Source organism: Phyllobates terribilis, unplaced genomic scaffold (assembly GCF_046119375.1).
Source record: "Phyllobates terribilis strain yellow unplaced genomic scaffold, ASM4611937v1 Scaffold_4__5_contigs__length_816908805, whole genome shotgun sequence".
NCBI classification, from domain to species: Eukaryota; Metazoa; Chordata; class Amphibia; order Anura; family Dendrobatidae; genus Phyllobates; species Phyllobates terribilis.
The window spans coordinates 112,498,087-112,514,675 of NW_027362764.1; the positions used below are offsets into that span (position 1 = coordinate 112,498,087).

Sequence of the window (16,589 nt, forward strand, 5' to 3'; positions counted from 1 at the left end):
TGCAGCAATGTGGCTATGAGTTGAAGTTTCAATAAATAAGTGTTTTATCAGCAGGATATTATCACTACAGGACTAGGTGTCTCGTGCCTCCTAGTCAACAGCTCTGTGTAACCCCGCCCACACCACTGATTGACAGCCTTCTATAAATATACAGTGTACACAGAACGCAGCCAATCAGTGGTGTGGACGGGGTTATACAGGGCTAAGCATTCTGAGCACTGCTAGATCTGCAGCAGAGTAAACTGTGATTATATCAAAATGACAGCAAGCAGACCAGTAAGTGACACATCGCTGGAATCAGGCTCTCAGTCTCTACATCATGCTGCTCTCGGATTATATACCAAAAACCTGCTGATAAGATTCCCTTCAAGCACTGCATGAATAAAATACCATTTGTGATCTACTTACCTACAACATAACCCCAAGAGCCTCTTGATTTGGTACAGACAGGTGAGTCTATCTGGGCCGACGAGTTGTTTTACAAACTGGGAATTATGTTTTATCAAGTTCTGACAAATCCATATCTATAAGGAAGAAGAACAAACATACTAAGTGGTCTCTAAATTACATGTCCTGATAAAGAGGAAATTAATTCAAAGATACCATCCTTGTAGCAAGAGTGCAACTTTTTTGTTCATAAACTTTTCACTAGGGATTCCAGTGTCAAAGTGTTTTCCGGTCTTAAAAACTGTGTAACTGCACTAAGATTAGACACTGACTAATGTACGGAGATGCCTGCCGTTCCCCTACTCACATACCCATGCTCCTGTAACCTTAAAGAAGTTGTCCACTATTTTATATGAACCCCCAATGTATCCCCCCGGGGCCCAGAAGTGTTTTTGTAAATACCTTGCGGTACCTTTTCTGCCTGTGAGTGGCGCTATCGCTGGCCTCTCAGAGGCATCACGTGACCCGTCACTTATGTCATGTCAAGTGAGGCGTGACATCAGTGACACGCTCCACCGCGCGTTTTCCCAGTGAATGAGGAGAGGGAGAGCGCGCGGTGGATGCTGGCTGTGACGCACGGGGTAACCTCGCCCACAACCCAGCAGCCACCGGTACAACGCAGAAGACGGACCCTCGGCTGCAGCCTGGACTTGTCGTGACATCAGCGGATGTCAGAGTCGGCTGCAGCCGGGGGTCACGCGATGCCTGTGAGCGGTCAGTGATAGCGCCGCTCACATGCATTATCTGCAACACAAGGTATTTAGAGAGACACTTATGGGCCCTGGGGGAAAACATTGGGGGATCATATAAAGTAGTGGACAACCCCTTTAAGGGCCCCATACACAAAGTCGGCTGAACCCACTGATATCAGCAGGATCATCTGAAAGGCTAATATGTATGGGGGTCTCCTGACATATGACGTCAGAGGACAGAAAAAAAAAAAAAATCACCATATTGGAATTTCCTGGGTATGGGGAATCACTGTACCTAATGTGTATGGGGGGGGAGCGTTAACGCTACACATCACTCACCTCGACTGCTATACCGAGATGGGCAAGATAACTAAAATACAAGAGAAATACCTCTCAGCTACAGAGGAATTAGTGTGAAGGCATTCAGATAGATTTAGGTACTTTTCTGTTTTTTCTTTCTATAAGATTGGAAAACCCCTTTAAGTAAACAAAATTGCAGATTGACAAACATAAAATTAAAGGGGTTTTCCAGAAATTTACACTGATGTTCTATAATATAGAAGTAAATTCCTGGACATGCTCTTGAACCTAACCATTAATTTACAATAAGCTTTCCTACTTACACTGTAAGAAAGCAGGTATGTTAGATGGAACTACATGTCGTCACTTTCTTCACCTGCACTGCCCCCTATTACAATAACCTGGTGGAAATATCTGTCTACCAGTGATAATGTGATATAACTGAAAACTGTGTACTAGCATCCACAGACATTACATGGTGTGCTGACAACAAGAAGAGGGATTCTTATTTCACAGTGAAATTAATGAGACTGACAACACTTTATCATTGATCTTACCAAACGCTTGGAATCTTCAGTCTGTTTGTAAAAAAAGAGCAGTTTCCGCACAAGAAGTGTAAGGTATTTCCCATCCAATGAAGGTATACTGGAAGTAGCTGAGCTAGCACAGAAATCAAACTCGCTTCTTTGGATGGAGTACTAAGAATGAGGGAGAAGTATTAGAAAATCAGCATCACTTCTGTCAGCCTGGCCAAATCGTACATATTAAAATGACTGATCAAACCAAGCAGAGGCGTTCGGCATAACCTTGTCGTGGTCCAACAGTTCAGTGCACATTCACACCTACTGCTTCTCCCTCTATCTCTGTCCTCCTCTGGATTCTGAAGAGGTAAAGCAATTAGGAAGGAAGGTGCACTGTGTACTGCTCCATCAACTGCGCCCTGAGCTCCTGTACTTGGTATGAACAGTCATTTTGTGCTGACAAGAGTCCCTTTAACTATAATATTAAAGGGGTATTCCCATCTCCAAGATCCTATCCCAATATTTAGTAGGTGTAATAATAATAATAATGTTAGCAAATACCTCTAATTAGAAATGTGGTATAGTTCTTCTGATTCGCTATGTTACTTACCTCATGTGTAGGGCACTGCAGTAGCTTAGGTATCCATGGTTACGATCACTAACAGCTAACTAACTGTCACTATATGAGTAACTATAGATACTTAAGCTACTGCAGTGCCCTACACATGGGGTAAGTAACATAGCGAATCAGAAGAACTATACTACATTCCTAATTGGAGGTACTTGCTAATATTATTTTATTATTATTATTACACTTACTATATATTGGAATAGGATCTTGGAGATGAGAATACCCCTTTAACTTACACAATAGATTAGAATGGAGTTGGAGCAATGAGCTCTGACCCCTATTGAGGGCAGCAATGCACTGCTCAGCACCAGTAAAAGACCCATTTTGGTTTTGTCTACCAGAGTATTAATTTCAATACAATGTCAGTTTTAATGTGCAATAAATGATTGATTTTTTTATGAATTTGGATGCAAAGTGGATGTTCTATGAGGTGTGTGGTTACATGGTTAGATGGTGTGAAATTAAAACAGATGCAAACACAGAACCATTATATGTTGTGATAAAATTAAAGGGGTAATACGCATCAGGTCTCTTCTGCATCGAGAGGCGAGCGGGGTCGGTGACGTCATGTCTACAGATGTCTGTCGGCTTCCATGTGCAAGCAGGGCTGCCGGCTCATATCTACAGATAACTCTCATGTTCTCGTGTGCACAAGCGGCAGCTATCGTACACAGGTCCTATTCTTTAGAGTAGAATAGGCTCTGTGCAATACTTGCTGCTTGCGCACGCAGATATCTGCGGAACTAAAGTCACCGATCCCGTTCATCTCCTGATGTGGAAGTGAGCAAAGCCAGATTACTCCTTTAAAAGGTATGTGCCTTCATTAGGTCGAAAGTAATAGAACCAGTAACTCAGCAGCACTAGAGTCCTCTCAATGTAATACATGCACTGGCAATTTTGGATTTTAGCATAACTCCGCACTCACACATCCATGTGTCAAGGTCCAAGTACGGATATGATGCGTGGACTGTCTGCAAGTCTCCTCACCTAAACTTGAGCGCCAACGCATATTTGAGGCTGTCAAGTTTGGATCAAGAGACCCAGGGTCAGTCCATACACGGACTGTGACATGACATGCGGATGCAGCATAACATTGTCTTCCAGGCCAATCTACAGTTTTCTCAAGGGGACAAAGCTGTCAATCAGTAGCAGGAAGGCAGGGTTAGCTACTCTTAGTGTGCACCTGTTCACAAGTGACAGTCAGTCATTGATATTTGTATATGTAGGTTCTCTGACCGACCACTCCACCCATCAGCCTATGCTGGTTTTAATCACAGCAGGATCCTACCTACTAACACAAAAAGCCCTTTTATCTATTTATTATGAAAGATAATCTTTAATAGTCATATTTGACAAATATAACATACATAAAGTGCCCGTAAAGTGCCCATAAAAAGTGACCTAGTGCAGGCAGAAATATACATTCATCATGATTAATTTTTCCTATTTTCACACCTTCTTACTGAAGACGATAATCTTTCACTACTTGATATATAATATATAGGTGTGAACTTGAACAAAAACAGCCTATACATAATAGGTCACTAATCTTAAAAACAGCAGGAGAAGGTTATTGTAGGTGGGACTTATGAATACATATCTATTATTTCCCAAACTGCATCAATATACCACATACATGTCAAGGGCTCAACCCTATATATGGAGTCCTTAATCAGATGCTTTACACATATTACAGTATGATATTCACAAGGTTAACAGTGCTAATCCCCCTCACAGTTTGAGTTTATATAATAAGCTGATACTCCATTCCAAAATACTTTTTCAAGAGCTCTCTGCAGGATGATCTTCTCCTGATGAACCACTAAACAACGGGGAAACGCGTCGAGGAGTTTGGAGGAATGATGGGGGCAACCTAAATACATATTTCAGATAAGTCCTATCTTTGATCATGTTATTGTCTTGAAAAAGTATTTTGGAATGGAGTATCAGCTTATTATATAAACTCAAATTGTGAGGGGGATTAGCACTGTTAACCTTGTGAATATCATACTGTAATATGTGTAAAGCATCTGATTAAGGACTCCATATATAGGGTTGAGCCCTTGACATGTATGTGGTATATTGATGCAGTTTGGGAAATAATAGATATGTATTCATAAGTCCCACCTACAATAACCTTCTCCTGCTGTTTTTAAGATTAGTGACCTATTATGTATAGGCTGTTTTTGTTCAAGTTCACACCTATATATTATATATCAAGTAATGAAAGATTATCGTCTTCAGTAAGAAGGTGTGAAAATAGGAAAAATTAATCATGATGAATGTATATTTCTGCCTGCACTAGGTCACTTTTTATGGGCACTTTATGCATGTTATATTTGTCAAATATGACTATTAAAGATTATCTTTCATAATAAATAGATAAAAGGGCTTTTTGTGTTAGTTGGTAAAAGATATTCCCTTTATATATGGAATCAAGACTTTGTGATCTTCAGGATCCTACCTACCCATATAAATGCAGGCTATCAGCCCAGGAGAGGAATTACATTAGGATAGGTTCCAGGAAAGAGGATCGCCTTGTCGTGGCCGCTGGGCACACACGAATTGGCCAATTTATGTGCTAAGTATCTTTGTTTTTTCCTATTTTCTAGAGTAGTAGTGCAATTCCAATTTCATATATTTCACGTTTGCAAGCTATAATGCTGAAGAGTGCAACTTTATTTGTTAGTTATGTATGGAGATGGCTACTCTTAGTATGCACATGTTCTCTGTTTGGAAGGGACAATTAGTCTTTGATATTTGCACACTCGGACTGTGACACGTGGATGTGTGGATGCAGCATACCACCATCTTCCAGGTCAATCAACAGTTTTCTCAAGAGGACAAAGCTGTCAATCAGCAGCGGGAAGGCAGGGTTAGCCAGCAACTCATGAATATCGAGGACTCGGCAGTGTTTGCGTTACATTGAGAAGACTCCAGAGCTGCAGCTTATAAAGAGTGATTTTATACAATGTAATGCACCAACGAACGTGAGCATCACTGGTACCTGGGTCTCTGTCACTACTTTATGCTGCACTCAGACAGGCAGCATAAACCTGGTGGTAAATTCCCTTTAAGACTACGAGTTGTCATCTGTGTTAAATGTTGAATATAACTGTACAGTACAATACATACTTGCTGCTTTCTGTCCTTGTAGCCTCTTATATAGGATTGGATAATTATTGCATTCTTCAGTCTTCTCCTTTCTTCCTGTAAGAAAAATCATTAAAACAGACTCCTGTGAATTCATCTGTTAAACTTATTTTCAGTTTTCTTCATAGTTTCGTAAATCACAAACATAACATGGTGAATAGACCCTAAACTAATAGTGTGAATCTCTACTAACAGTGTCCGGAAGCAGAGAACATAGTGCGGTGGCGGACCCTCCATCAAAGGGTTGCACATTGGATTCATTCAGGTAAAAAGGTAGGCACATGTGCAACAACATTTTTTTTTTTTTTTTTTTTACTTTTTAACATTACTTTCTTTGCAGCTGCCATGTTCTTTAGAGATTTTAGCTAAAAACCAATGGAGATGATAACACTATAGATTCATTAGCATTATCCTACCTCCCTCTTTCGCCTTTCTTCCTGGGTTCGATGAAGCAGAGAAGCCTTTTCTTCCTAGAAGGTAAATTTAAAGTGTTAAAATATATAATCCTCATCCAATATCACAGATGGAGGCATCATAAGTAGTCTTACAAGTCTGCTAAAATCCATATTCAATTTCAGAGAAGTTTTCTTTAGAAAAGACATTTAGTGTACTAACGGATCAACAGTATGTGAAACAGCATCCGGTCATCAAAACTTTACCCTTTTAGCCACCAGGCAGCCTTAAAACTCCCCATGCTAAAGAAAAATATGCCCCAGCAAAGACTGACTGAGCACTCCCCTGAATGATCAGGCAGAGCTCTCTGGCCAGTAATAGGGAGAACTGTGCAGCCGCTCGACAGCTGCACAGTCATACCCATCTCCCTGCTCATCTGTATGATCAGTGCAGGGAGGAAACAGGGAACTGAACGATCAGTATCCTACTACAAACTGTGGAGTCATTGGAGAGAGGGACAGGAAGAGAATGTGAATGAGACTGCGAGAAGACAAGATGGAGAGCGGCCTGCGCGAGAAAGGGGCGGGCCGAGGAGAGCGGCCTGCGCGAGAAAGGGGCGGGCCGAGGAGAGCGGCCTGCGCGAGAAAGGGGCGGGCCGAGGAGAGCGGCCTGCGCGAGAAAGGGGCGGGCCGAGGAGAGCGGCCTGCGCGAGAAAGGGGCGGGCCGAGGAGAGCAGCCTGCGCGAGAAAGGAGTGGGCTGGGGAGAGCAGCCTGCGCGAGAAAGGGGCGGGCTGAGGAGAGCGGTTCTTGAGAAAGTGATGGGAGTGTATGGACAGCAGTCTATTTGAGGGGAGGGGGTAATAGGGGGCATTCTGTGAAAATCAAGGTAACATAGGAGAGAGACATACCCTAGCTACTTTAGCTTCAGCTTTCCAGCTACAGAGATAATGCTGGAGCCTGTAGAGGAGTTACCTAGTGGAGACCACCAGGTTAGAGTACCTGCTTTTTCTGCTGTAAACCACTTAGGATACTGACATCAGCCCCCTTCACTGATCTAGACCACCAGGGATGCAGACAATTATCCATTAACTATGGTAACTATTGCAAATGATAATGCACTTTACAGCCATGTATATGTGTTGCTGTTACGGACAGCCCGATGTAGAAAGAACAGCACCAAATCCAAACTTCTCTGCTCAGTAGCGGATAAGGATGAGAGGGAACATTGATCACTGAGCCCTTGATACAAGGTATAGTCCCAGGGCTCACACAGATGCAATAGCACGGCACTCTGCCATAGAATATGTGCTAAAACCCCTATAAAGATTTATATACCTATACACAAAGGCTTTAATGGAGAATATTAGTAATTGCAGCCTGCATTACTGTTCAACAGAGGGAAGCAACACTACATCGTCTTTAAAACAGGGTTAAATGTCATTCTACGTGATCAAGTAAGTGGGAAATACCTTCAAGGCCACGGACACCTGTTAATCAGGAACTGAATAACATGTTGACTGCTATATTTGTGCCATCCTACCCGACATTTGGAATAATGCCTGCAGAGCGTCTCAGTTATAGCAGCACATGGGAGGCCGAGATAAAGCTGGACAGCACAGTTCTTGAAGAATAATAAGAAACTTATACAGGATATCTTATACACAGATACAATAGACAAAAGGCGATGTCTGGTTCAGGACCACTATGCCCGATGGACCACTGTCTCCATAGCACAACTGCCACTGCTGCCCGCTGCACACCCCTTTGGACACAGTGTATTTTTTGGGCAAATCTTATATGAAAATACAATGTGATTATTTCTTACCTTTCTACTCGCTCCTCCCAGTGATACCTTTGGCCTGGTTTTGAAATCTCCCTCAAAGCTGAACATGGCTGCAGTTTATCCCATCTAGGACATATGGTGATTTGGGAGGGTCACTAAAAAATAAAGAGACGTCAGGAAGCAATTATCCAATATAACAAAAAATCTAAACATTGAACAGAGCTCAGTTATTTTTAATAATCTTATTATGGTTTTTTTTTTTGGGGGGGGGGGGTTATTCCCCTACGGACTTTGATTAATATAATATATATATAATAATTAATATTGATTAGTGAATAAAGGGAGTCTGTCACCCCAAAACTCAAATTAAGCCATTTATACATACATATAGGCGACTTATATGTCTATAAAAAATAATTATAAATACATAAAATAATCAGAAATAAAAAAAATAATAATCATATTTGTAGTGTAGATTATTATTATTTACTATTATAGCGTCATTCATTCCATGCTTTACATGTGACTTTACGTATTGCGTTTTATATAACAATGTTTTATAAATAAGCGAGGGGGGCTTTGGTGCACCCTTGGCATGACCAAGAGCTCAGTGCACCATTCTGCCCCCTCATTTGCAATCCTCCGCACCTTTCGTTATGCTGATTGACAGCACTCGATTTGCAGCACTGCCTGAATTGAATCCTCGGCCATGAACACACTGACACTGCAGGAGCCGAGAGCACACAGTGTCGGTGTGTAGAGGGGTGTTCTCATCCCTCTCCTGTCTGCAGCGCCGTACTCCATCAGACCCAAAGACTTTGAATGGAGCGGAAGCAAGCATGCTCGACAGCAGCTTTATTCAAAGTACTGCGGTTGTGAAGTAAGGGGGGAAAAGAGGACCTAGACCCCTGTTTTGGTGATTATGGAGGAAGCCCGCAGTGAAGCCTCCAGCAATCAGGCAATTATCACCATGTTCTGTAAACAGGCAATACATGTCTATTGTAGGGCAACTCGTTTGATGAGGATATTTCAATTCGGAATTTAGCTTTGTTATTTTCAGCCATTTTTTACTGCAATCTCGATTTTCTTTTTTTTTTGGCCAAAAGAGTTGCATTTACGATGTAACCTTTTTTTGCTACCCAGCTTGGTAAAGGAAAAAGCATAAACAGGGTCTCTGTCAGTGGCATAGTCTTTAAATGGACCACAGCCGCTCCATGCACTTTCCTCCTTGAGGCTGGGAGGATCTGGGTCCCCCATGTTGCCGAACAGTGGAGATCCCATACATCGCAGCTCTACCGAGCTAGTGAACAGGTGATAAATGCCTCGGGCTGGAATACTTTGTGTAACCGTACTTTCCCAATCCTCCCTTTATTTATATAGGGGAAAATAGCCAGTAAACCATTAGCTAGGCACCATTACCATTCACAGGTAATCAGAGACACTGGCATGTCAGGTTCTCAGCCAGGTTACTCGCAGCTGTGCCATGTAGTGTGTATGGCGGCACTCGGTGTGCGCTCAGTGGCTGGATTATTAGTTATTTGTGCAGCTAGGACACAAGTAGCATGGAGGGGACGACCTTTTGCAAGTCATTGTATATACATCTAATGACAATGAAAATGGGGGTTTTTTGGTGTTTTTTTTTTTAAATGACCCAAGAGATTGAGAATGTTTTTATTATAGATGAAAATCATGAAAAAACTTCCATACAGACTCCAATGTTATAAAAAAAAAAATCGGATCTTTATTATTTAACCCCTTAAGCGGGTGGTTTGCACGTTAATGACCAGGCCAATTTTTACAATTCTGACCACTGTCAATTTATGAGGTAATTACTCTGGAACGCTTCAACGGATCCCCCTGATTCTGAGATTGTTTTTTCGTGACATATTGTACTTCATGATTGTGGAAAAATTTCTTCGATATCACTTGTGTTTATTTGTGAAAAAAACGGAAATTTGGCGAAAATTTTGAAAATTTTGCAATTTTCAAAATTTGAATTTTTAAGCCCTGAAATCAGAGCGATATGTCACACAAAAGAGTTAATAAATAACATTTCCCACATGTCTACTTTACATCAGCACAATTTTGGAACCAAAATTTTTTTTTGTTAGGGAGCTATAAGGGTTAAAAGTTGACCAGCGATTTCTCATTTTTCCAACAAAATTTACAAAACCATTTTTTTAGGGACCACATCACATTTGAAGTCACTTGGAGAGGTCTTTTTGACAGAAAATACCCAAAAGTGACACCATTCTAAAAACTGCACCCCTCAAGGTGCTCAAAACCACATTCAAGAACTTTATTAACCCTTCAGGTGCTTCACAGGAATTTTTTGAATGTGGAAGAAAAAAATGAACATTTAACTTTTTTCACAAAAATGTTACTTTAGACCCAATTTTTTTTATTTTCACAGGGGTAACAAGAAAAAATGGACCCCAAAATTTGTTGTGCAATTTCCCCTGGGCACGCAGATACCCAATACTTGGGGAAAAAACACTGTTTGGGCGCACGGCAGGGCTCGGAAGGGAAGGAGCGCCATTTGACTTTTTGATTGTAAAATTTGCTTGAATAATTAGCGGACGCCATGTTGTGTTTGGAGAGCCCCTGTGTGCCCAAACTTTGGAGCTCCCCCACAAGTGACCCCATTTTGGAAACTAGACCCCCCAAGGCACCTTTATAGATGCATAGTGAGCACTTGGAACCCCCAGGTGCTTCACAAATTGATTCGTAAAAATGAAACAGTGAAAAAAAAAACACTTTTTCATTTTTACAAATCAATTTGTGAAGCACCTAGGGGTTCCAAGTGCTCACTATGCATCTAGATAGGTGCCTTGGGGGGTCTAGTTTCCAAAATGGGGTCACTTGTGGGGGAGCTCCAATGTTTGGACACACAGGGACTCTCTAAATACAACATGGTATCCGCTAACAAATTGAATGGAAAATCGGCTCAAATTGTTAGCGGACACCACATTGCGTTTGGAGAGCCCCTCTGTGCCCAAACTTTGGAGCTCCCCCACAAGTGACCCCATTTTGGAAACTAGACCCCCCAAGGCACCTTTCTAGATGCATAGTGAGCACTTGGAACCCCCAGGTGCTTCACAAATTGATTTGTAAAAATGAAAAAGTGAAAAAAAAAACACTTTTTCATTTTTACGAATCAATTTGTGAAGCACCTAGGGGTTCCAAGTGCTCACTATGCATCTAGATAGGTGCCTTGGGGGGTATAGTTTCCAAAATGGGGTCACTTGTGGGGGAGCTCCAATGTTTGGGCACACAGGGGCTCTCCAAACGCAACATGGCGTCCGCTAACAATTTGAGCCGATTTTCCATTCAATTTGTTAGCGGACACCATGTCGCGTTTGGAGAGCCCGTGATGTGCCTAAACAGTGGAGCTCCCCCACAAGTGTCCCCATTTTGGAAACTATACCCCTCAAGGATTTTATTAAGGTGTATAGTGAACATTTTGAAACCAGAGGTACGGCACAGAATTTGTTTACATTAGGTCATCATATTGAATAAGTTGTCATTATTCTTGAGCGCAAGTGCTCGCTACTTGAGTTTGCATCGGGTACTCAGGTATGCACCATGTACAGCGTGTGCTCGAGTGACATGCTCGAGTCCCTGCTCCGCATGTTTCACGGTTATTAGACACCCAAAAAAAAAACATGCGGGGATCGCTCATGCATGGCAGGCAATCCCCGTAAAGTTTTTTGGCCGCGAAGCATATGGGGCAGAGACTCGAGCATGTCACTCAAATACCCACGATACTCAATGCATACCAGAGCACCCGATGCAAACTCAAGTAGCGAGCACTTGCTCTCAACACTAGTCGCCATATCGTCATCTTTTTTTCTTACTTTTGAAAAAAAATCCCAACCCCAGCCCTAGCCCCAGCACAACCCTAGCCCCAAACCCAGCCCAATCCTAACCCAAGAGTTTATTTTTGACGCCGTTCCTTGTGCGGTATAAGTGATTAGACGACTTTATTCTTCGGGTCGGTGTGATTACAGCAATGCCAGAATCATATGGGGTTTTTATGACTGACAGCTGTCACACACTAAAAGACGCATTTTTTGTAAAATCTAGTTTTTGCATCGCCATATTTTGAGAGCTATAATTTTTCCAGATTTTGGCAGACAGTCATGTGACGGCTCGTTTTTTGCGGGATGACTTGACGTTGTTATTGGTGCCATTTTCAGGCACGTGACATTTTTTGATCGCTTTCTATTCCGATTTTTGGGAGGCAGAATAAACAAAAACCAACAATTCAGGAATTTTTTTTTTTTTATTCTGTTCCGCGTGTGGTAAAATTGATGAGGTAGCTTTATTCTTCGGGTCAGTACGTTTACAGCGGTACCACATTTGTATCATTTTTCTATGTTTTGGCGCTTATACACAATAAAAGCTATTTTATAGAAAAAAATATTTTTTAGCATCGCTTTATTCTGAGAGCTATAACTTTTTTATTTTTCGGCTGATGGAGCTGTATGGCGGCTTGTTTTTTGCGGGACGAGATGACGTTTTCAGCGGTATCATTTTTATTTATATGCGTCTTTTTGATCGCGTGTTATTCCACTTTTTGTTTGGCGGTATGGTGATAAAGCTTTGTTTTTTGCTTCATTTTTTTTTTTTTTTTTTACCGTGTTCACTGAAGGGGTTAACTAGTGGGACAGTTTTATAGGTCAGGTTGTTCCGGACGCGGCGATACCAAATATGTGTACTTTTATTGTTTTTTTTTTATAATAATATTTATTGATGGGTACATTATATTTTTATTTTTGGTGTATTATTTTTTTTATTTTTTTATAATATTTTTGCACATTTTTTTTTTTTCCCCACTTTCACACAGTTTATACACTTTATTACTTTGTCCCACTCTGGGACTTTCACTTTTTTTTTTCTGATCGCCTGCATGGCACAGGAATGAAGCACCATCCCTATGCCATGAAGGCTGTCAGAAGTGCACAGTGTGAAGATTGCTTGGAGATGCACTGCGCATGCCCAAGCAATCTTCCTGCTCTCTGGTGACCCGGATGTTGTCATGACGACATCGGGTCGTCATGGCAACACCCGGGAAGCCTTTGCAGACTGCGCTGGAAGCCAGAAGAGGAGGTGAGTATCGCCGATCACCTCCCCTTGCCCCCGCAATCGACTTCGATCGCAGCATCGCGGGGGTTAATGTGCTGGGAGCGGTGCAGGACCGCTCCCTGCACATAGTACCGGGTGTCAGCTGTGACAATCAGCTGACACCCGGCGGCGATCGCGCCCGCACAGCCTGTGTGCGCGCACGATCGCCATGACGTACTAATACGGGTCTGGCTCTTAAGTCCCAGGGCACAGACGCGTATTAGTACGTCAGATGTTATTAAGGGGTTAAGGATGAAAAAGCACAGCAGATTGCGTTTTTGCATCCTATAATAAGAAAAAAAGATTTGACTTGCATTTTTCCAACGATTATCTACGTAAATACAAACATCCATTAAAGTACATCTTTAGGGTCTGTTTACATGTTGCAGTTTTGTTGCGCCTTTGTAGTGCTTTTTCTGCACAGTTTGGAACAAAACTTGAAGGGTTTCCTGATTCCAGTAAAGTGAATGAGAATCCTGAAGTCTCCTGCATGGATAGGTCATCAATGAAAAAGTAGTGGACAACATCTTTAACGTGTGCACATACCCTATGGGTATGTCACGTACACCACAAAAACCTGGCGTGAACAAGGTCAAAATAGCATATTTCTTACTCATCTCTAGGCTATGCCATCACATGGTTGGTAGAGGTCCAACCTCTGTGAATCACCACTGACTCAGAGAATGAAGAGGACTAAGCGCAGCAGCCTCTGCTCCTGGCCACACAGATAGCCCAAGTGAAGGCATCTTATCCGGCCATCACCTTATGACATGGGCCATTCCTTGGTTTTATCATAGTTCTTAAAGGGAACGTGTCATCAGAAAATGACTTATTGTTTCAATCAAGGGTTTTTTGAAAAATGTATTTTTTACATTTGATCGTGTTTTTTTTTAAATTTTCATATCACTACCTATATAATAAAATCAGAAACCTAGCAATTTTCACACTGCCACTAGGCCTTACACTAGACTCATACTTCCTGTTTTGTACAGATGATGGCACAGCTCACCTCCTCCACCTCCCTTCACAATGACATTTGCTCAGTTTATACTTGCAAACAAACAAATGTGGTCTTTGTCACTCTATTGCTGTTAAAATCCATATGAAGAACACAAAATAGGACAGTGTGAAATTTGAATTGTATTTTTGTTAATATAGTGTTATGAAACAAAATAAAATAAAAAAAACAAACAACACATTTAACATAAAAAGTGAGTTTTATAATCACAGGTCATTTTCTGAGACACATCACTTTAAGCATGAGGTCTAAATGGAGTAAGTAGTGCTGATCAATATCACACTTTTTGATTGGCTTCATTGATTTTTTTCAGCCTGTTGCAGAGATAGGACGTCGTCAATGAAGTCAAATGTCAAAGGACATCAATTGTTTTAGTACATAAGGACCTTAAGGACCTCAGTGTCTGTAACAGGCTGCACATCTCTCTTGCAGAGGTGCAAACTTGACCAGCCAGAAAACATCCAAGGCCAACAGTAAATGGACAGAACTACCGTTCACTAGTCGCAGTGATTGGCTGAGCTGTATTTCTATTTCCAATAGAACCCTTGCATGATGCTCACTGAGCGTCATATTGTATCCTCAGTAACAATACCACTGAGTGTGCACTAGCGTCTCTCCACATCCGAGGACTGATCAGCTCAGGAGTACGCATGGACAACCCCTTTAAGTACTGGACAATTATAGATCTACAATACAGGGTGATAATATTCAGTTTGACAAGTAGTAAAACTAATTGAAGAATTACCAGACACTAGATCATATCAGCCGGCCCTTATCTGGTCCCTATGGTATGGGTAACCTCATGGCGACAGTATTGCCGAGGCAACCATGAAAAAGCCTCAAGAAGACCCTTCTGCAAAGCCCTGCACCCTGGGGCTACTTAAAGGGAACTTTCCATCATACATATATATTAATAGTTTATTGATTGTTATGAGGCATTAATGTCACTCTGTTTAAGGCAGATTGTCATTACTGTATAGTAACTGATAGAATGTGTTAGATTGTATAAAATAGAGCAAGAGCAAGTTGGAGTTTGTACCAAAAAAATACCATTTTCTTGGAGCATAAAGAGGTATTCTGGTCGGAAAGAGGTAACTTGTTAATAGATGGAGGTCTGACAGCTGGGACCACCAGAACAGGGAACTTTTATCCCAGTCAGGGCGCAGTCAGACAGCCGTATAAATCGTAGCGAGACCAGAACGCAGTGCCCGGACTGGCCAGCGGCTCTTGTGACCTGAGCGGGGCAGTTGCATATATTTCTATGCATCGGTCATGCTTGGGTCAGGAGAGCCACCGAGCACTGTGTTCTGGTCTCGCTCTGATCTATACGGCAGTCTGAGTGCAGCAGAGATGCCTGCTCCCGCCAGTCGCTCCATTCATTGTCTATAGGACTGACGGAAAAAGACAAGTGCTAGGTGGCTTCATAGAGAATGAATGGAGCGATAAAAGTGTCCTGTTCTGGTGATCTTTGGGGGTCCCAGCAATCAGAAGCCCCCCATTATGGTTATCACATATCCAATGGCTGGCTGATAACTTCCCTGACCAGAAAACCCCTTTAATCACTAGGAGAGGCCATGTGGGAGCCTTGGCGTTGCCCGGACGGCAGACACTGGGGTCACTTATTCTATAAGGTGGGCTACTCTGAGGAACACATAGGTGGATAAGGGAAGCAGAGCTGGGGGCAAGGGGGCAATGCTGGCAGCTCTCCCCCTGCCATAAGGGGCAGCACCAGAGGCCACCATGAGCCCCATGGCTTCCTGCACAGAACAAAGCCCAGGACAGCAGTGAGGTCACGTTTATGACGTCACAGTGCCAGCTCCTATATCAGGACGACTCTGGGGTTCCCCTGTCACATATGACTCAGCAGCACGGACACATGACAAGGGAAGGAGGCTAACAATGCGCGCCGTGCTGGACTATGGCTGCCACCGGCCTGTCCGCCCCGGGGTCTCCCTCCTCTGCTCTATGACAGGTGACTCGTTACCTGGGAGCTCAGACCGGGCACCACTCAGCAACAAAAACAGCAGCAGCTCTGGACATTTCCCTTCACAACGGAAGTCCCGCCCCTAGCAACCCGGCTCAGTCTGTTCACAACATTGGTTGCTACCGGCAAGTGCCCTCTGCCTCTGGTTGGAAGAAAGAGACTGTCAATCACATGTCCTCCTATTGCGTAATGACGTCACTGGGTAATGTTACGGATTAATAAAGCTTTGTTTAAATAAAAAAAAACAGCGATTCTCTAGAGCGGCTCATTCCTGAAGAATGTTTATGTGGTTGCCGCTCGCGTGACGTCTGCACCACGTGACGGCTGTGGAGGTCGCGCTGCTGCAGGTCAGAGATTGCGGCTCGAATGCTGTAGAGACTGGAGCTGTGTCTGTCAGGAGGTGTGACAGAGGTGGACCGCCGGGCCTAGCGCAGGGGGGGGGGGGCTCTCAAAAGGGGGCTTCTGTTATCTCTGCAGCACGAGGCAGAAATTCCCCTTTTAAGCACAGTTGCGTTATTTTTTCCTACCTGCCGCTATAAT

The 16,589-nt window shown here is 42.7% G+C and overlaps 1 protein-coding gene across 1 annotated transcript in view; it reads right to left on the minus strand.

Annotated features, from left to right (window-relative positions):
• Positions 1-16,179, minus strand: part of UBE3C (ubiquitin protein ligase E3C) — a 150,022-nt gene extending 133,843 nt beyond the window's left edge. The window contains exons 1-6 of the mRNA XM_073677688.1: positions 16,050-16,179; positions 7,963-8,075; positions 6,161-6,214; positions 5,727-5,801; positions 1,997-2,137; positions 409-524 (exon numbers count right to left, since the gene is read on the minus strand). Coding sequence (XP_073533789.1) covers positions 409-524; positions 1,997-2,137; positions 5,727-5,801; positions 6,161-6,214; positions 7,963-8,028 — 452 coding nt within the window. The 5' untranslated portion in view covers positions 8,029-8,075; positions 16,050-16,179. The remainder of the gene's footprint in view (positions 1-408; positions 525-1,996; positions 2,138-5,726; positions 5,802-6,160; positions 6,215-7,962; positions 8,076-16,049) is intronic.
• Between the last annotated feature and the right edge of the window lie 410 nt (positions 16,180-16,589).